The 20,316-nt window shown below is 42.7% G+C and overlaps 1 protein-coding gene across 5 annotated transcripts in view; it reads left to right on the top strand.

Moving 5' to 3' along the window:
• CORO1C (coronin 1C) overlaps positions 1-20,316 on the top strand; it is an 85,429-nt gene that overhangs the window by 23,479 nt on the left and 41,634 nt on the right. For all 5 annotated transcript variants that reach the window (XR_012647970.1, XM_075012296.1, XM_075012293.1 and 2 more), the window contains exon 2: positions 14,834-15,033. Coding sequence is in view for 4 of the 5 variants with exons in the window: in XM_075012293.1 (XP_074868394.1) it covers positions 14,834-15,033 (200 nt within the window). In the remaining variant the exon portion in view is untranslated. The remainder of the gene's footprint in view (positions 1-14,833; positions 15,034-20,316) is intronic.

Here is a 20,316-nt window from a genome sequence, read left to right as displayed (position 1 = left end):
TTCTTTAGTGTTTTGTAGAGTGATATATCCTATGCTTTTACAAATACCTCAGGAGAATAACTGGGCTCATCTCTGGAGTCTGAGCACCTGAGTTTATCTGTCTTTGGCTTAAGACTTAATATATCATGGGAATGACTAGATTGGATTCTGATCTGCAGCTTGTTTCAGGTATGGTAGCTGGTGCACCTTTTTGTATGCCATTTTATAAAAAGCCTGATTTGCTTATTAATCAAAATTAATGTGAGTGTACTTAGGTGATACAGGAGAAAAGGATTTTAAACACTCACTTTCATGACTCCCAGTATTGTTACAAATTAAGTGCTCAGGCCTTGGATGACTGGCCAGAGGTAGGTGCAGAGGGTAGGTGCTGAATTTCCAAATGAGGCCCAAGGCCAGTAGGCTGGTAGGAAACCATGTTTGCTTGAGCTGTTGGGAAGGAGCTTTTTCAACCCTAGTAAGCACGTGCTGTGAGGAGATCAGTGCCCCCCATTTGGAAGTATGCACCTAAAAATCTGATTCCTGAGCAGAAAATTCTATATGATATGCTCGTTAAAAGTAAATTGCGGAGAGACCCATATGTATAATGTTTAAAAGACCAAGAAAAGCCCGTGAGCAGTTTGGCAGAATCAAGGAGATTGATATTCCCTTGTTAGCTTTGTTGTCTTGATCTCTTTTTTTTTTTTAAAAACTAGGTCAGCTGCATAGAAAGCATTTTATTATCTACGAACCTTCCTTGACTGGCATCCTGCACTTGATTCTTCTAGCAGGGTTGCCAGGCTGTAGTTTGGCTGAGAGGTCTGTGCATTCTGGCTGTCTAGTGTTCTCCTTACCATAGAAGATGGAGTCAGAGTTCTAATCCTGAGGAGAAATGCTGTATCTTCTTTGAGATGGAGACACCAGAACTGTATGCGCTGTCCAAAGCATGGGCATACCTTGGATTCATAGGCCGTGTCTACACGAGCCCCAAACTTCGAAATGGCCATGCAAACAGCCATTTCGAAGTTTACTAATGAAGCGCTGAAATGCATATTCAGCGCTTCATTAGCATGAGGGTGGCCGTGGCGCTTTGAAATTGACGCGGCTTGCTGCCGCGCATCTCGTCCAGACGGGGCTCCTTTTCGAAAGGACCCCGCCTACTTCGAAGTCCCCTTATTCCCATGGCTGTTTGCATGGCCATTTCGAAGTTTGGGGCTCATGTAGACGTAGCCATAGTGCGGCATTTTCATATTGTTACCCATGATGACTCAAAGATCTCTTTTTGTGGAGTAGCAGCTAATTTTGACCCCATCATTTTGTATGTAAAATTGGGATTATTCTATTCCAGCATGCATTACTTTGTACTTACCAAATTGAATTCCATTTCTCATTTTGTTGCCCACTCATTCAGTTTAGCAAGCTCCCTGAGTAACTCTTCACACAGACTTAACTAGTTTTAATACTTTTTGTATTGTGAACATTTTGCCATCTCAGTGTTCACCCTCTTTTCCAGATCATTTATGCATATTTTGAACACCGTAGATGCAAGCACAGGTTCTTGGAGGAACCCCCTTATTTAGCTCTCTTAAATGTGAAAACTGGTCCTTTATATCTAGTCTTTGTTTCCTGTCTCTTAATCGGAGGTTGGTCCAGGAGAAGACTTTCCTTCTTAACTCATGACTCCTTACTTACTTAAGTATCTTTGATGTAGGATCTTTTGAGAGTCCAAGTATACTATATCAACTGGATCGTTCTTATTCATACATTTGCTGATTTCCTCTCACCTGAAGTGTACTAATAGATTGGGGAAGCATGATTTCTCTTTACAAGAGCTATATTGACCCATCTTCAACAGATTGTGTTTATCTGTAATTCTGTTCTTCAGCATAGTTGTGACAGATTTATTTCATGAAGTAATCAGGCATGTCAGCCTGAAATTGCCAAGAGTGCCTCAGAAGCCTTTTTTAAAAATGGAAGTTGCATTTGCTACCCTCCAGTTGTCTGGTACAGAAGCTTATTTTAGTGACAGGCTACATAACACAGTTCAAGTTCATATTTGATCTCCATCAGAACTTTTGGGTGAATACTGTCTAGTTCTTGTAATTTATAACTGTTTAAATTGTCAACATGTTCCAAAATATTTTCTATTGACAATTCCTCAAATATGTCACTGAAAAAAATGGCTTATGGAACATTCCCATAAGTGCTACTCTAAAGACTGATACAAAGAATTCAGCTTGCTTTTCTTGCAATAACCTGGAGTTGCAACTTCCTGAAGTTCTCTTTTAGCAGTTTTGCTCTTACAGTTCCATGGACTGTTCAACAGGCTTCCTGCTTCTAGTTTACTTTAAAACATTTTTTGCCGTTAGTTTTTCATGTCCTTAGCAAGTTGCTTTTTTGTTCTTGGCCTGCCTTGTACTCTTGCACTTGTCTTGCTAATGCTCCTTTCTATTTACTGCACAAGAATTTAAACTTCCAATTTTTAAAGGGTGCGTTTTAACTCTAAAAACCTTTTACTCTGCTTATCATGTTTCTCTATGATATCATTTTTGGGACTGTATGTGTGTGTGTGTATTTGAGGGGATACATGTAGCCTGAGTGTCTTTTGTGGGGGGGGCTATAAATCATGTCCAAGTATTTAGCCCTTTTGACTGTTCCTTTTAATATCCTTTTAAATGTTTGTCTCGCTTCTGTGTAGTTCCTCTTTTTGAAGTTGAATGTCACTGTGGTAGGAAAATGTCACAGAAACCTATCTGCAAAGATGTTAAAATTTAATTACATGATGTTTGTTACTGCTGTGGGGGTTCAGCTGGATTCACCTCTTGAACCAAATCCTGTGATCCACCTAGGATCTGGAATTTCCTGTGCCCTTGTGGGATCCAGGGCATGCTGCACTAAGAAGCAATTATTGTTTCTAGAGATTTTCTTTCTGCATCCCTTCCTGAGGTGATACCTATTAATATTATGAGGATTGTTAAAATTCTCCGTTGTTATTCCAGGCAAGAGCTTTTCATGGTATGTTTGTAAAGTTCTGAGAATGCTTTAAGGTGTTTATAACCTTGCACCCCATAGTCTTCATGTAACTAGGCTTATGAATATACATAATTGGAAGAGGCTTTATGCAAAATACATCTCGTTAGGAAAGTTATAATCTGCTGAATGTGTATATTCTACTTGTGTGCGTGTTCGTCCTGTATTTGAAGTTAGAAATATGAAGTGTGAACAGTTTAAAATAGTTTCTCAGGTTATGTGAGAGTTGCATTCCCATGCACCCTCGCATAACTTGAATTTTGCATAAGTTGGGGAGGGGGGCTTCTTTTCCTGGCGGAACACATGTTCTGCAGCTGGGGAAGCAGCAGGAGCATCTGGAGCTCCTTTGGAAAGGTAAGTCCCGGGGTTGAGGGGAGGCAGTTGGGCGGGGTTAATCCCTGGCAGTTGATTGAGGCCATGGGAAGGGAGCAGGGGGGTTAAGGCTGGAGTGGGTTAGGGCTGTGGGGGAGGGGAAAGGGTTGAGCTGGAACTGCACATGGGGTTGAAACGGGGGGGGGGGGGGGGGCGGGCGGCGTGGTGAGCTGGAGCCTCAGGGCGGGGGGAGGGGGTTTGAAGTGGGGCGGGGTTGAACCAGGGCAGGGGTGGTGAGTCGAAGCTGGAGCCATGAGGGGTTTGAACCGGGGCCATGCGTGTTGATCCAGGGCCGGGGGGAACATGATTGAGTTGCGCTTAACTCACAATCATGCATTTTGAGGGTTTGCTGCATTAATCTAGAGATGCAAAGTGTGAGGCATTAGTAATAATGAAGGAACTTAATGGCTGGATACACAGATCAATGGTCTGTGAATAATCTTGTTCTTCCTGGAAGCCTGAACTATGACTGATGCTGCCAAGACAGCTTCCTAGGTCACCAACCCATTTTGGATACTGTACTTTTCCCTTGGAAGTATGAAAAGTTTAAACTGAACACACAGGATTCCCCCAGTTTTGGAAAAAAAGAAAGAGGTGAGAAACCAAACGATAGGGGGAGGTGCTGGGACACCCCTGCTTACCAGCTGTGATGACTGCTGGTAACATCTAAGACGGCAAAGGGGGAACAATCAGGGCCAAGTTGGGAGGCTTCCTAGCTTGTAAGGAGAAGATCATTAGAATTACCATTAGCTTAAGAAACTGGATGTAACAAGTTTCTTAGAAGTGGGTGTTATCCACGAATGCTCATGAGCTAATAAATTTGTTAGTTATTCAGTTGCTACAAAACTACTTGTTGTTTGTGAAGCTTCAGACTAACCTGGCTACCCATCTTAGATTAATTCAGTTTAGCTGGAATGTTTTTTATTTTATTTTGCTTAGTAACTTTGGTCTGTCTGCTGTCACTTGCAACCACTTCAATAGTACTTAATAAAATCACTTTTGTTTATTAATAAACCTGGTATAAATACTTGTTACCTGGGGAGGTCAAATAGCTGTGCATATCTCTGCTTCATTGATAAAGGAGGAGAACAATTTATGAGCTGGCTGTGTATAAAATTTTACACAGGGTCAGACTGATTTATATGAGGTTCTGGTCCCAGGTTCAGCTGGTGGGTCCCTTTCATTTAGCTTTCCCGGAGCTGAGCTGATCCCAGTGTCTCTATTACTTTGTTGTGGTCTGTGACCCCAACTTGGTGCCAGTGCTGGAGGAAACTGAAAGGTCTCAGCAGGATGTGCTGGTGTGGCACCCCGAAAGGCAGGTAGGCAGGCTCAGTGGTTTTTTCAGCAAATCAAGTGACAGACCAAAAGAGATCTCTCCACCCTCAGTCTTCTGCAAACTTAAGTCCAAATCTCTCAGCCTCTCCTCATAAGTCATGTTCTTCAGCCTCTTAATCATTTTTTGTTGCCCTCTGCTGAACCTGCTCCAGTGCATCCACATCTGTTCTATACTGGGTGGGCCCAGAACTGGGCGCAGTACTCCAGATGTGGCCTCACCAGTGCCAAGTAGAGGGGGAATAATAACTTCTCTAGGTCTGCTGGAAATGCTTCTCCTAACGCATCACAATATGCCATTAGTCATCTTGGCTACAAGAGCACACTGTTGACTCATATCCAGCCTCTCATCCACTGTAATCTCCACGTCCTCTTCTGTTGCACTGTTACTTAGCCAGTCTGTCTCCAGCCTATAACAGTGCTTGAGATTCTTCCATCCCAAGTGCAGCACTCTGCACTTCTTCTCCTTGTTGAACCTCATCACATTTCTTTTGTCTCTGTCCTCCAGTTTGTCTAGGTCACTCTGGACCCTACCCCTACCCTCCAGTGTATACCTGACTTCCTAGCTTAGTGTCATCTGCAAATTTGGCTATAAAATCTATCTGTGGAAGTATGTACATAGATTATAGTCATCTACATAATAGTTTTCCTATGAAATTAGTATATGCTCTGTTTTGCCAAATAAAATTTGGGGCCAAGATTATTTTCCCCCTTGCTCTCTAGCTTTTTTCCCCCTTGCTCTCTAGCTAGCTAGTCCATCGGTATCCTCCAGAAAACTTTATTTAATTATTTTTTTGCTTCTGTTGCTTTGGAATTAGGGCAAATGATACAGATTAAATGCAACTAGACGTGCTGTATTGGCTGGGTAGGAATTTTTAAACAGGTCAGTGCCTCTACCACCCACAAGAGACAGTAAACAGTCTTAAAAGACCACATGTTAGACCACAAACGTATGTACCATGTTGTAAATTGATACTCATGTGAGGACCTTGCAAATAAATTTTGCAGTCTGGAACCTTCTGGTAGAATTATCCAATGTCTAATCTGCAAACATGTATTTTGGTAATATAGTCAGCAAGTGCACTTGGGATCGCCACCTTTGCATAGCACGCATACAGTGATAAGTTTGCCACTTTCCAAGCCATGTAGTTGTTATGTGTATTTATAAGAGTTAAGCATTTAGTATCAGGCCCGTAGACAAGAATTTCTGTGGTAGAGTGCTTTTTGTAAATGTGGACTGCAATATTTTTAAGTACAAAGGAGTTAAAAATGTTGTGCAATAAGTGTGCATAAGTAAAGTTAATGAAAAATGTGAGTGACTGGTAAACTAATTTTTGTTGCAAAATACTAAAAAAATCATATAATAAAGGTTTTATAGAAATTACCTTCTGGGATCTTGCTGTAATATTGTAAATGAAAAACAATAGTTTCTCGTCCCCCTCCCTTTTCTTTTGTTAGTTGTCTAGGCATGCTGGGAAATGTAGTCCCTTCCCTGCTCCAGGGCCAGCTTTCAAGGCAGGGAGCTCACCAAGGAACTACAGCTCCCAGGGTGCCTTGGGTTCACCCATCATGTCCTGCAGGCTGCCCTGCACAGCACAGCAAGGAGGAAAAGAGGAAAAACTGGAATTGGGGTGGGGGTGTGGGTGGGTGTATGTACCCTTCTCAACACCCCTGTCCCCATGCACAAGCCTGATTATAGAGCCTTATTAATCTTTAACTCTCACAAGTATGGTGGTCTCGTCACCATTGTATCTGGTTGTAGCTTTTCTTCTCAGCTTTTGTGGGCTAGAAGCTTTCTGCTTTTTCAGATAACCTGGCTTTTACTGTATTTGTCTTGCCACATCCATTGTTCACATTGCTTGTTTCTTGGCTGTAATCTGATTGGATCAAAGACTGTGTCTAGCACAACTAGGTTCCCGTCCTGAATGGGGAGCAATGGGTGGGATGGGGGGTGCCACCATAAAATACTGTATGTAATGTTTTCCTTCTCTTACTAGGAGTTATGCGTGGAAGGAGACAATCCTTTCACATAAAAGGTACCAACTGTTTTTAGAAGATTCTGCGAAGAAGCTCTTCCCGTAAGGTTGATTTGCAAATTGTTTGTGCTGAAAATGGCCTCTGGCTGAAAGTGTTTTAAACCAGCCATTTCTTTTGAGCATCTGGTCCTCCCAAAGGATTACATCCACATGAGTTGAACAGTATTTTGCCATTCATTGGTGGGGGCAGGAGGGAGGGTTTCCTGAAAGCTGTTCCCTAGCAGGATGTATTTCCTCTCTCATAAGCAGTCTGAAAACCCTCCAAGCCACAAATACACATCTGCTGGACTCTTTGGGCACAAACATCCTTTATGAACAGGAAGACAGGCAAAACCAGGGTAGCTTTTGTGATTCTTCATGATGGGCGATCAGAAGGAAATTGAATGGTACCATAGAGACATGTGAAATGTCAACCTTTAGAATCTTAGAAATGTAGGTCTGAGGCTGGCAGGGACCTTGAAAGGTCATCTAGTTCAGCCCTGCCATGCAGAGGCAGGGCTGAATATACCCATACCATCCCTGGCAGGTGTTTCGTCTAAAATGTTCTTAAATTGTCCAGATAACTTCTAAGGTTCACTTAAACCCTGTTGCAAGGGGTCAGATTCTATGCCCAGTACTTTGTGCATTTACAATGGCTTATGGAATCAGTCACGTTTGGATGGATGTAACCAAAGGTAGAGTTTGGCCGCAAGTCTCTTAGCATTGAAAAGCTGAAGGGTGTTCATCCAGATGCCCCACGCAGCTTAAGTAAAAGAAGCTTTGTCTGCATTATAAAGCATTGCATGGGAGCTCCATTGCCAGTACTTCTACTCATACCCTCTATAAAGCTGCCGTTTAATGTTGCTGAGGGTTATAAGGCTAGCAATGTTAAAATTCCTATGTCTAACCACTGTAACAAATTTGTTCTTTGCTGGTGCAAATAGCCCATATTTAAGTGCACGTGCCGTGATAGTCTCTCCACTTTTCAGCAAAGATTTAAAATAAACAGTGTTCTAATGAATTTTCTCTGGCCTTTCTTGTTCTTAGGAGACACTACCACGTCCTTATAGAAATAGCATTCGTAGATGAAACTGCAGTCAGTGAAGTGAGTGAACAAAGGAGATTTCATGAAGTGCTGCACTGCCTAACTAATTCACCCAGGCTCTCAGCTTGAATGATCTGGCTTCTACTATATTTTGATTGTTTCAGCCCTTATATCAATCTGGTAAAATGGCAGATGGTTTCAGGTGCTCATCAGGGTTTATCTACTAATCGCAGAGATGAAAAACTTTGCCAGACAGATGACCATTATTGCCCTAAGAGTTGCCCTCTGTCCCTGCAGTCTGCCTCGCTTGACTGTGAACTAACATTGCTAAGAGAACCTGTGGCATCAGGTGTTAGCTGTCATTTTTAAGGTGATGGCGTGGGCTCCAGGCACTCGATTGTTGGGAAATTAATAGACTGGAACTGCAGGGGAAGAGAGCTCTTCATTGGCTTTCCAGGACTGAGATAACCCTGCTTTTATATAAATTTTTTTAACCTGATTGTTTTCCTTGGTGCTCTTCATAAGGAAAGCCTGCAGGTTTTTCCCCCTGCCCTTCTTTTGGAAAAGAACTAGATTAAAATGGCTGTGAACGAAAGCTGAGTATAACTCCCTTTGGTGTGGACATGAGGGCTTAGTGAATGTGTTCAGCATGGATTCATCATCGACAGCAGGTTCCTGATGAGAAGAGTGCATTTTGGGTTAAGGAAAAAGGTGGCAAAGCTATGCATCTTAAGCAAAAAACTCTTAAATGTGTGAGGAAACTCAGTCTTGGCTTTTTTTTTTTTTTTGCACTGTTAAAAATTATGCTGATTTTGTAATCCTCCCCCCCACCCCATATGACTGAAATAAGGGGAACTCACAGTGGTGGGGAGAGAAATTTTTCAGCAATTGGTCTGGGAGGAACAGTAGAACTAAAGGCATCAGATCTTGGTGCTGGAGAATTTAACTTCTTAGTGGGGTGTTTCTGTGGATCACTTTTTGTCCAAGCTTCACACAGTAAACCTCACATTTTACTGTCCAGTCCCTGTTCCCTTCGTTAAAGCAGACAGATAAGAGCTTTCCTGTGTGTGGTGTGCTGAGATTGGCCAATTTGAGTTTACTCACAGGAGCGCAGATTTAAGTACTGGCTTTACTTTTTCTAAAAAATTGGATTTTTAGGCTACATCTACACTAGTGAGTTCCCCCCCGCCCCAAAAAAAAAAAAAAAACCACACCAGGGCTCTTTCAAAAAATCCCATGGAGCATCTACACACAATGCATTCTCTTCGTATTAAATCAGAAGAATGCAGCACTTTTTCCAGTGACTCTCTTCCGCTCCTGGATGAAGAGTGCCTTTTCCCAAAAGATTCTTTCAAGGAAAAACCAGTGTGGAAACCCTGGGGGCCCCTTTTTCAAAAAAGCAGTCCTTCATGGTGCCAGATTTTTCAATTCATGGCATTTTCTGGCTCTTTCGTTTGAAAGAGTGGCTGGGGTGTGATTCCTCTGTATCAAAAGAGCAGATCACTTTTTTTTTCAATCCACTTTTTTGTGTGTGGTTGTGATCTTTCAAAATAAGATTTTTGGAAGACAACTTCTGAAAACTTCTTTCAAAGGACCGGTATACTGTAGGCATCGTCTCAATGTTTTGACTCACCATACAGTGAGAAGAATACCAACCTATGAACAGTGCTGCAAAGTAATCCTGAAAACTTGTGCAAAGCCTGTTTGCCTGTCTTATCTGGATGACTAATATTTTACTCATTCTGCGAAAAATTACTCACTCCATGCAAATGAGAAAGTAGAACTTTGCTGCAGATCATTGTACCTGTGAGCATGTTATCAGTTGAGAAATAGTTGAGCTGGGCGTGCACACATCTCGTTATGTCTCATTATTGCAACATGTGAGAGCACCCTTCTGTGTTCTCTTCTCCAATGGGTTTGGGTAATTTTGAAGTGCAGTACCTCTATGTCCTTGCAAGGAGTGACAGTCTGAGAGAAGAAAGCCTCATCAAAATTAGAGCAGAGGTTGTAAAAGTCTGAGAAGCTCTACACTGAACTTGCTGCCAACCCTAAACATTTTAAACTCATGATACTTAAAAAAAAAAAATCTGTGGGTAGTTGGGTAGTTATATTTGCTTGTTGGTTTCTGAATCGCTAGATTTGGTGTGGTTTTTAAGCCTTTTTTGTGCAATCATTAGAGTTAAGTGTGGGGACAGAGGTAATTGGAAAGCTGAAATCCTTATGTAATCACAGGACTCTAGGAACTTTAGGTTTAAAAAACACACATTAAAAGATTTGAAATGAAATTGTGTGAATTAGCAAAATTACATAATTTCTTACAAATTATCTGCAATGAAGAGATTGAGCTCTCATGCTCAGAAGAGAAGCTTTTGGTGAAGAATACTCCTTGTTGAATATATTTTACCTGTTGTGACACAGTTGTCCTTTTTAAGGTCCAATGTAAATAAACAAGGGTAAAAGTGTTTTTATGGTGTAACTCACCCAAGTGCTGGGATTGTACAAATAACTGCTGACCTAAATGACCCTGTGGCCTTACTAAAGGTAGCTTATTGTGTTGGAACTTAATATGTTTGTACAGCTCCCAGCACAGTTGAGTTCCGGGCCATGACTGAGATTCTACCACAGTGCCAAACAAGGGACTTTTTTGGCATGTTCTTGACCAGAGCTAAAAGATTTAATACAATGAATTACTAGTTAGATGAGGTACTGAATGTTTTACATGAAGCCTCTTAACTGATACCCAGACAATTTACTCGTACAATCTTTCAGTCTTCTTGGGGGCTGTTACAGCAGCTGGAAACGCAGGTGATGGGGGTGTTTTGTTCCCACTTTAGCTGGCACAGACAAGCTAAGTGACTTGCTTGAGGTTGCACATTGAGTCAGTGGCAAAACTGGGACTAGAACCAGCGTCTCTTGAATCAGTCCCCCAGCCTGCACACTCCTGATAGTTGCAAATCCCACAGCACTTCTTAAGGTTGCCTTCCTGTTACCTTGCCATGAGCCCTCCTTGAATTATTACATGGAGGTCTATTTAGAGTGCGGGTGAAGAATCTGTGGCCCCCTGTTTAATTTCATCCGTCCTGTAGTTAGTCTCTACACCATAGGCCGGAAGCCCTGAGTTTTGGAGCCTGCTGGAGCAATCCAGGAAGTTCTGCAGGCTACCCTTGCCTGTAGGCGCAGCTCTTGTTGGCCAGAAATCACGGGCAGTGGGAGCTGGGGAGGTGGCATCCGCAGGTGAGGGCAGCACATGGAGCCCTCCCCTCCCCACCCATGTATGTGGCTGCTGACATGTCAGTTTTCAAAGCTGGAAGCTGAGGGAGGTAAGCACCTTGCACCTTCTTCTCCTGCCTTCTATCCCCTGACCCTGCCCTGAGCCCACTCCAGCATCTTAACTCCCACACTCCATGCTCCTCTGCTCCAGAGCCCCTTCTTTCACTCCAACCCTCTCACCATTCCTCCCATACCACAATGCTTTGCTCCAGTCCAGAGTCCCCTCCTGCAGGTTGATTCCCTCGTTTTTGGCCCCATTCCAATTATAGGGTTTCCAATTTCCCTGACTGGACGCCATTGCCATAAATGGCAATGGTATCTAGTCTGGAAAGTTGGCAACCCTAATCCCAAGGCCTTGGGGAAGCCCCCACTCTCCTGCCCCCCCCCCCAGCTGCCGTATGGTCTGCAGCTGACTTTTTTTAGGGGATCCATGGCCCCTGGTTGGGAAAAGGTTCCCCACCCTTCATTTAGAGTCTCTCTCTGCCATTTTAGCTTTGGTCAGCTTGCGGTTCCCTTTCTGGAAAAAACTGCAGCAGTGTTTGCAGAGTCACTGTGGTATTTCGCCCCACAGATGAATGTATTTCGGTGATGGGTGATGGAGTGTCTGCCATATCTATAAGTCAGTTTGTTTCGACTGCTGCTGGATGAAAGCTATTATATGTGTTAGGTTTCAGTTGTTCCATTGAGGCTGTTACAGAGATCTTAACAGTGTCTTTTATGGTGGTGTTATGGCTTACGTGTATAAAAAGTTATTTGTGGGTTACTTGGGTGTTTCATTCTGACTAGGCTTTTTTAGTTATTGCTGATAAAAAGTTAGTGTTTTACTTCTTGTGATCACTACTTCTGTATCAGGTGTGCAGAGCATGGGAGAAAACCCTTGGGCTTTTTTTTTATTTTGCTACACATAGGCTGTGTCTACACTAGCCCCCTTCTTCGAAGAGGGCATGGTAATCAGCCTGAGTGGAGAATACTAATTCAGTGCTGCGATTAATATGCAGCCCCTCATTAGGCTAATTTTCCCTCTAACAACTGTGAAGTTGTAAACTTCAAAGCACCGGCATGCTGTGTAGCCATGGGCACTTCGAAGTACCCCCACCAGGGAGCTAGTGTAGACACAGCCATAACAATGCTGGAATAAATGTTTTGATATTTTCTGTTCCTTATTTGTAAATATTGAGAAGGCATAATTCCATCTAGTAGTACCAATGCTTATTTGTTCAGTAGTACTCCTTTTCTATAGATCTCAGTCACCCGTTTGTCCACAATATTTTATTTTTAAAACTACAGATGCTTTTCTTTTATGCTACAGGTGTTCATAATAAAATGATACCTGTGACACTTCTGTAGTTTAAAAACAGCTAATTTTATTTTGGGAAAACTGAACAAACCCCAGCTGAAAAACAGCCCTCTCTTCCCCTGTACACGCATAAGTGAGACCGTGCACGTTATCCATTATCTCAAACAGTTACTTAAGTTTCCTGGCTGAATTGGAGAGGCATGAAAATAGGTGAATCTCTCTCTAGACAGTGGTTTGGATTATGTTATCTGTTGCAGAAGAGATTCTAGGAAGCTGAGCAGTAAATAAGCCTGGGTGTCTTTAGTTTTCTTCAGAGTAAGGGAAAAGCTAAATATTTATTTGGGCAATTTCATTATGTTGTTGCTAAACTACTGTGCTTCAATAGCTGGTTGATTGCTAGCATAACAAACATAATACTCTTGAGAAATGCTGAAAAGGAAGTGTCTGGACTGGGCAGCTCAAGAGATTTGGAATAATAGAGACAGCTTTTTACCTCTAGGTCACTGGCTTGAACTCAGTTTAAGGTCATCAGTGGCTACAAGTCATTACCATCTGACAGCTGTTCAGCCTGTGTGAAAGCAGTTGGTGGCCCCTGTCCTATTCCTAGATAGACAGAGACCCACAATGCCAAAATCACCACCATGTATGGGACGTGTATTCTCAGTCTGAGAAAGAACCCATAACTCCTGGGCAAGCAGGCTGAGCTCCTGTCTTATTCTAGCAATGTATGGGAGTCAGTAGAAGTGACTGCGGGCTGCGTTGGGTTTGCTGCATGGTTTGTGTGTCTGTTTCTCTACTGCTCTCAAACCAGCAAATTTAAGCAGTGCTACCTACCATTTTACTTCTACGGCTTGCATAATATGTAGATTTTAGATCTGGGGCAAATTTGCTTTGTAGACGTTCTGCTCAGAGTTCTCGTGCTCAGTGTTTGACTTTGTCACCACAGGCATGGGGATTTTGCAGGAAACAGAAATTGCTGAGAATTTTTCTTATTTATGTGGAAACTTGAGGTTCTTCACTGACTTATTGACTTTTCTATTAAGAGCGCCATAATTTTCTTTTAATTGTACAGTTTCTTGGCTAATTCTGCTGAGGGCTATACTCCAAATGCATAGCCCATTAACATATCACTCAGATGTTATACCAATAAGTAATTCTTAAGCCTGACTTGCAGTGTACTTGTAGGCAGAGTTCTGGAAGTTTAAAAATGGGATGCGTCTTGATTTAACCTTACATAATTTTTGTGTGTACATAGCCTATGCCCACCAAGCATGTCCACTGTTTTGTGCAAAAGCATTTCAGTTATCACTTCACTTACAATAATCAAGGTGAGTACTACTTCGACAAGCGTCTTTTGTGAGCTGGAGCAATATTCCCAGTCCTGGTGTGTAGCCATGGATCTGTGGAGAGGCAAATTTAGAGCAGGACTCCAGCCGTGCCCAACCTCTGGATAAAAAGAAACTGAAGTAGTTTTCACACCTTTTGAAGGCAACAGGGTAAGTGTGGAGTTCATCAAGTGTGACCTGAAACTGTGGAGGACAAAACAAACCAGGAGTCATGTAGCACTTTAAAGACTAACAAAATGATTTATTAGGTGATGAGCTTTTGTGGGACAGACCCACTTCTTCAGATTTATGCCCTACAATGGGAAGACTCCTTCTGGTTTCTTTTCAGTATGTTTCAGAAGGGTTATGAAGTTGGAGATGCAGGTGGAGATGCTGTCGGTGCAGTCAGTGGGCTGGACTCTTTCGTTCCTGTCAACTTTCCTCTAGTCTGGCTCAAGACAATTACTTTCTTAAGTGGAGGAAGAGCGGTGCAAACAAGCTAACAAAATTAATTGAAGTCATTAACTTGCTTCCCTTATTTCTCTCTGATTAGGAAATAAATTTACTTTCTATGAGACTTTTGAGTTAGTATAAAGTAAGTAGGTAGCTTGTAAAACTAAAGAAATGCCTATTTCTGAGAGCTTGTGTGTTATCTCTGTCTCCTGGAAAGTAAACAACTAAATTAAATAAAAAAGTCTCATCCTGTGTCCCCAAAGAGTTTTAAAATAGATAGAATTTACCTCAAAAACCCATTGAATTGGGTGCTTTTTTTATTGCAGTAAAAGAAATACAGTCAGAATAGGGAAAATGCTATTCTGTGGAAAATTAGTCATACCATTTTTGTTGTAAAATACAATCTGGCTTAAAAAAATCGAGTTTTGTTGATCTTGGTGCAAGTCAGGATAATTCTGAATGTCTTTTTTTTTTTTTTTAAATGGAGCTTTCCCTTTTAAAGCCAGTTGTTACTAGTTTGAATTGTAGAGTGGCCAAGATCTGATAATCTGTATATGTAGGAGTAATGAATGAAAGCTGCTGCAATACAAGGTACTTGGCTGAATTTTCAGTGCGTTCACTAGGATACGTAGGCAGATGGGCTCTAGAAAAACAGATCAGACAGTGTGCACTTAACTGGCCAAGTTCTTCTGAAACTCCTGTTCTGTCTTTTTCACAGACACAATGAGGCGAGTGGTACGGCAGAGCAAATTTCGGCATGTTTTTGGGCAAGCAGTGAAAAACGACCAATGTTACGACGACATCCGGGTTTCCCGCGTTACCTGGGATAGTTCGTTTTGTGCAGTAAACACAAAATTCGTTGCAATAATCATAGAAGCTAGTGGTGGCGGAGCATTCCTGGTGCTGCCCTTGCATAAGGTAGGTGCTTTTGAAAGTTCTTTGCTGTTAGCTTCACTCTTTGGAGGCATCACCTCAGCATTATTTATGAACTAGATTGAGCCTGGGAAGCTGTAGTTTGGAGCTGTCTTTTGGAATGACAAATGCCAGTTTCTGATGCCACTCAATGGAGTCTTGCATGCCTCAATAATCATTCCAATGCTTCCTTTAAATGAAACACAGGAAAAGGTTTACTGGGCTAATTTGGACCAGCTCTGTATTTTTAAAAAAAAAAAAAAAAGTACATGATTAGAACTATGTACTACCACAAAACAGTTGTTTGCTATAGTGATGGTCCATTCCTTTACCCTTTAGGGTTTTAACTTTCTAAGGGCTTGTCTATACTACCATCTTCCTTCGAAGGAAAGATGGTAATTAGGGTGTTGGGAGTAGACTAATGAAGTGCTGCCTTGCATAGGCAGCACTTTATTAAGCAAATTCCCCCACACGGCAACTTCGAAGTTTTAAACTTTGAAGTACCAGCACGTGTCTAGCTGCAGCTCACCTGCTGGTACTTTGAAGTGCTGAGGCAACTTCGAAGTCCCCTTATTCCTCAAAATTTTGAAGCTTGAAACTTTGAAGTTGCCGCCGGGGGGAGGGATTTGCTTAATGAAGTGCTGCCTATGCACGGCAGCACTTCATTAGTAAACTCCTAACGCCCTAATTACCATCCTTCCTTGGAAGGAAGGTGGTAGTGTAGACACAGCCTAAGATAGCCAGGTATCTTGGGTCTCAATGGGTTTATTGCATTGATTATCTTTTGCATCTTTTTAGCAACAGGTAGATGGCAAAATGAAAAAGGAGGTGGTTGTGTGATTCTTAAAGTCCCTGTTGCCATGACGTCTTTGAGTGTATGCCAGGGATAAAAGTCCTGTGGCCCGGCCACAGCAGGCCTGGCTGATGTAAGTTGGCCTGTGAGGGCTGTAAGTTGCCATGTAGACAATTGGACTTGGGCTGGAGCCCCTTTCACCCGTGTACCATGGCAGAGTTCGTGTTCTAACCCAAGCCTGAACGTCTTCACACTTGTTCAGTCTGGAGCCCAAGCACTGTGAGCCCAAATCAGTTTGGGCCTGTTACTGTTCTTGGTTTTAAATCCATGTATAAATGGACCCTAAGAATCAGGTTATCTCCTCCTGTTCAATCTGCTCTTGGGCTGTTCAGGATAGTCTTTCACTGTAGGTCTTATCTATTAAATGCTGATATAATACCAGAATAACTCACTTGAATTAACAGTTCCTGCCACATCTCCAGGCATTCTCTGAGCTGACACAAATGATTCCCTGTGCTGACTGCTACTGCGTTTCAGCCAGAGCCCCGTTATCCTCAGTAGGTGGAATATAATATCAGGGAGACAGTCCACAAATCTCTGACAGGCAGAGTTATTTTAAGATTCTGTACCAGCAATAAGCACTTATAACTTTCTGATAAATGACTTTACAGGGAAGGTCTATACATAGCACAACTCTGGTTCCCTGCTTCTTCATTAATTTTCTTGTGTTAATGTCTCAAATATATGCACTCAATTTACAAACCCTGTTGTCCCAAAGGTAAATATAGCATGCAGATAGGAGGATATGGAGAGAAGCTTTTTGAAGACATCAGAGATGAAAGGCTTCACGACAGTCTTCGCAAATATGGCATAAAAACATAGAAAGGAGTAGTGTGATGTCTTGTGGGTTTTAGATAAACATAATGACCTGTCTGTATGGACAGCACTTCGGCTGAAGTGGCAGAAACTTTGTTAGTGTGAGAACCTGTCCTGCCAACATAGCACTGTGCACACGAGTGTTAACGTCTCATAACTTGTGTCATATGCGGGGGAGCAGGTCTTTGAAATATTCATATTGGTGAGCAGAATACATTTTCCCAACATGGCCTGTAGTGTAGACTTAGCCTTGCACGTGATCACCATGAGATATCTCTGCAGTGGATCCCAAAATACCTTTGTTTACTCTTGTGCTGGAAAGAAGTATTCAAAGCTTCATTTTTGTCACAGTCAGTTGATAAATCTTTCATAATTTCAGTTACAAATCCTTTAAATGAATTTAGCAACTTGATTGCTTCATGTGCTATTTTATTCCACAGTATTGTTTCTCTTCAAGAGAGCTGTCGTGTTGGAAGAGGGCTAAGACTGACATTACAAGGAATAAATTGGTTCAGGATGTTGGTAGGAGAAACAGAAAAAAGAACAGAGCAATGTGTAAAAGAAGGTGCGTGTGGGATCTCTCTCTCCGAAACTGGAACTGTGGCTTCGTGGGAGCGTTAGAAGCATAGGCATTGCTTTACCAAAGCTACATCGACACCAAGAAGATAAATTTAAATTTTAAGGCAGTTTAGCTCTTTATTACCAAATGAGTGTCCTCAATATAAATACGATTAGCTCAATATAGGGAGCACTAATATCGCTATCATAGTATTGTCCATACCTGCTGAAATGTAGTGCCAAGTTTGAATAAAGGCCACATTTTAAAATCAAATTTATTAGCCTCCAGAGGTGTCCTGTGTGTAACCCACAATGCCCCACAGTGCCCTGGAATTAGGTAACGGGAAGACCGTGAATTTCAAATCTGGACTAAGAGGCCTGTGACCTGTGGAGTCCATGTTTGTATGAGAGGCTGAGAAATGTCTCTTTCTTTGCTATTAGCTCTGTGAGTGCATCTTCCCATTACAACTAGCCCCAGCATGGAGTTCGTGGTTCTGTCTCTACACTTGGCATTTTTTTTCTGTGCTGCCTGGCGCTAGCGGCTGCCCCGCCACACCATGTGGCAGCAAGGCTGTTGTGGGGGTGGTTCTTGCATAAGAGGCCGAGAAACTTCTCAGCAGTTTGTATTTGTGCACGCTCCCCTCCTTCCCCCACAGGCACTGTGCAGTCAGGGACTTTCCCACACTCAGCCACATCACGTGGGTAGCCCCCAACCCACTGAAAGGACGTCCCTGCCATTCGGTGGTGACCATGCTGCCAGGCAGCATCGTGTCCTGGCTTGTGTGCGGTTAGGGTTCCAAAGGCAGGAGAGATTTTTGGGGGCTTGCAGCCATCCAGGGAAGACTACTTCAACTGGTCCCCCTCCAAAAATATTTTCAGGGCCCTTCTGCCGCCAGGGGGGAAGCGTCCCTAGGGGGTTAAGATTTTTGGGGTGTTGCAGCTGTGGGCACAAGGGGGAACGACCTCAGCTAGCTCCCAATTGAAGCCCCCCCCCCCACACCTCCACGTCCCAACAAGGACCTGGGGGTTTAGCAGGCCAATGCTCAAATCTCTGAGCTATCCCTCCCCCCGCCCCGAAAATCTAATCTGCCCCAGACCGTTGGAAGGCCCCCTCAAGGCTTTAACTCAGAACCTTAGGTTTACCGGGCCAATACTTTGAGAACAACAAGAAGTCTTGTGGCACCTTATACACTAACAGGTATTTTGGAGCATAAGATTTGGTGGGCAAAGGCCCACTTCATCAGATGCATGAGTGGGGTGGTGGTTTCAGAGAGGTATTTAAAGAGTGGGGTCCCAGTAAGAGGGAGGGCCAGAGCTGACCAGGTCTATTCAGCAAGGTGGAAATGGCCCAGTATCAACAGTACTTATCAAAAGGGGAAAAAACAAGTCAGATCGGACAGGCGGATATGAGCCTTTGTCAGAGTCTAATGGGGAGATATTAGCACCCAGAGCAGAGAAACTGCCTTTGTAAGCTGAGAGCCACTCCCAGTCTCTGTTTAATCCGTGGTTAATGGAGTCAAATTTGCAAATAAATTGCAGCTCAGAGATTTCTCTCTCCATTTGATTTTTGAAATTCTTTTGTTTCAGGGCTGTCACCTTTAAATCTGCCACTGGGTGTCCAGGGAGATTGAAGTGTTCTCCCACAGGCTTCTGTACATTATCATTCCTGATGTCTGATTTATGTCCATTTATTCTTTTACGGAGAGACTGTCCAGTTTGGCCAATGTAAATTGCAGTGAGGCATTGCTGGCACATGATGGCATATATTATATTCGTAGATGTGCAGGTAAAAGAGCCCCTGATGGTATAACTGGTGTTAGGTCCTGTGATGATGTCACTGGTGTAAATATGTGAGCAGAGTTGGCAGCGAGGACAGTTGCAGGGGCTGGTTTCAAGCCTAGAGTCGCTGGTTTGTGCTTTGTAGTGGCTGGTGAGGATTCATTTATGGTTGGCGGGCTGTCTGTAGGTGAGGACAGGCCTGCCTCCCAACGTCTGTGAGAGTGAATACTGAGAGAATACTTAGTGGATAATGAGAGGGCCAATACTCTAACCACTGAGCTATCCCTTCTCCTTTTTCCTTGCATCCGCCTGGAAGAATGGACGTTTGCTTACCTCGGGAGGGGAATGAGGCCAATGCGGTGTGGGAAGAGGAGGTCAAATACCATCGAAAATACCCAGAATGCTATGGGGATGAGGGAACTGTGGCATAGGTTCCCACAGTGCACTGCGGCAACAGTTGATGTTTGCTGATTGAATGTGGCAGCAATAAATCAGCTTCATGGGGAGCACATGGGGAGGTGAGGGTATTCTGAATTTATAAAATCCAGTGTTCCAAAATCAATATTAATTCGAATTTCTCGTAGTGTAGACGTAGCCGAAGTCTCAAACATTGGTCCATCTAGTCAAGTATCCTAGTCAAATATCTTATCTGATACTTAACTGAACCTGGTGAGTCCTCTGCTTAGGTGGGAAATGCCATACCTAGGTGAGAAGTGCCTTCCTAATCCATGTAGTTAACAGTTGTCATCCATGGAGCAGGAGTGTTGCATAGCCATTCGTGTGTGTGTGTGTGTGTGTGTGTGTGTGTGTAAAATATATATATAGTTACTAGGCTCAGTGAGATTTGATGCATTGCATTCCATGGGTTAATTGTGTTGCATACAGTGTTTCTGTATCACTTCAGAATTTTCCAGTTTCATGGAACGTTGCCTTGCTCTTGTGTTGAGTGCCATATTTACTTTTTTGTAACTCAATGCTTTATACTCTTTTCATGGCTACTGTTACACTTCTCCTGTCTAAGCTAAATGCTTCCAGTGTCTTCAGTCTCTTCTTATCAATCTGTTCTGCCTTTTAATCTTTTTATTGCCCATCTCTGGACCCACTTCTACTTCAGCTAAGTCTTTTGTGATAGGGTGACCAGAACTGAGAAGGGTGTTCATGTGACGTGTACATCATTTCATCCACATATGTATTAGTATTACAAAATTTTAAGTATTCCTCTCCCGTTTCTGAAACAAACTCTTCATTTTTCTTTATCACCGTTGACTGAGCAAAGGTTTTCA

Source organism: Carettochelys insculpta, chromosome 18 (assembly GCF_033958435.1).
Source record: "Carettochelys insculpta isolate YL-2023 chromosome 18, ASM3395843v1, whole genome shotgun sequence".
NCBI classification, from domain to species: domain Eukaryota; kingdom Metazoa; phylum Chordata; order Testudines; family Carettochelyidae; genus Carettochelys; species Carettochelys insculpta.
Note: the sequence above shows the minus strand (reverse complement) of the source record. Positions and strands in the feature narration are given on the sequence as shown.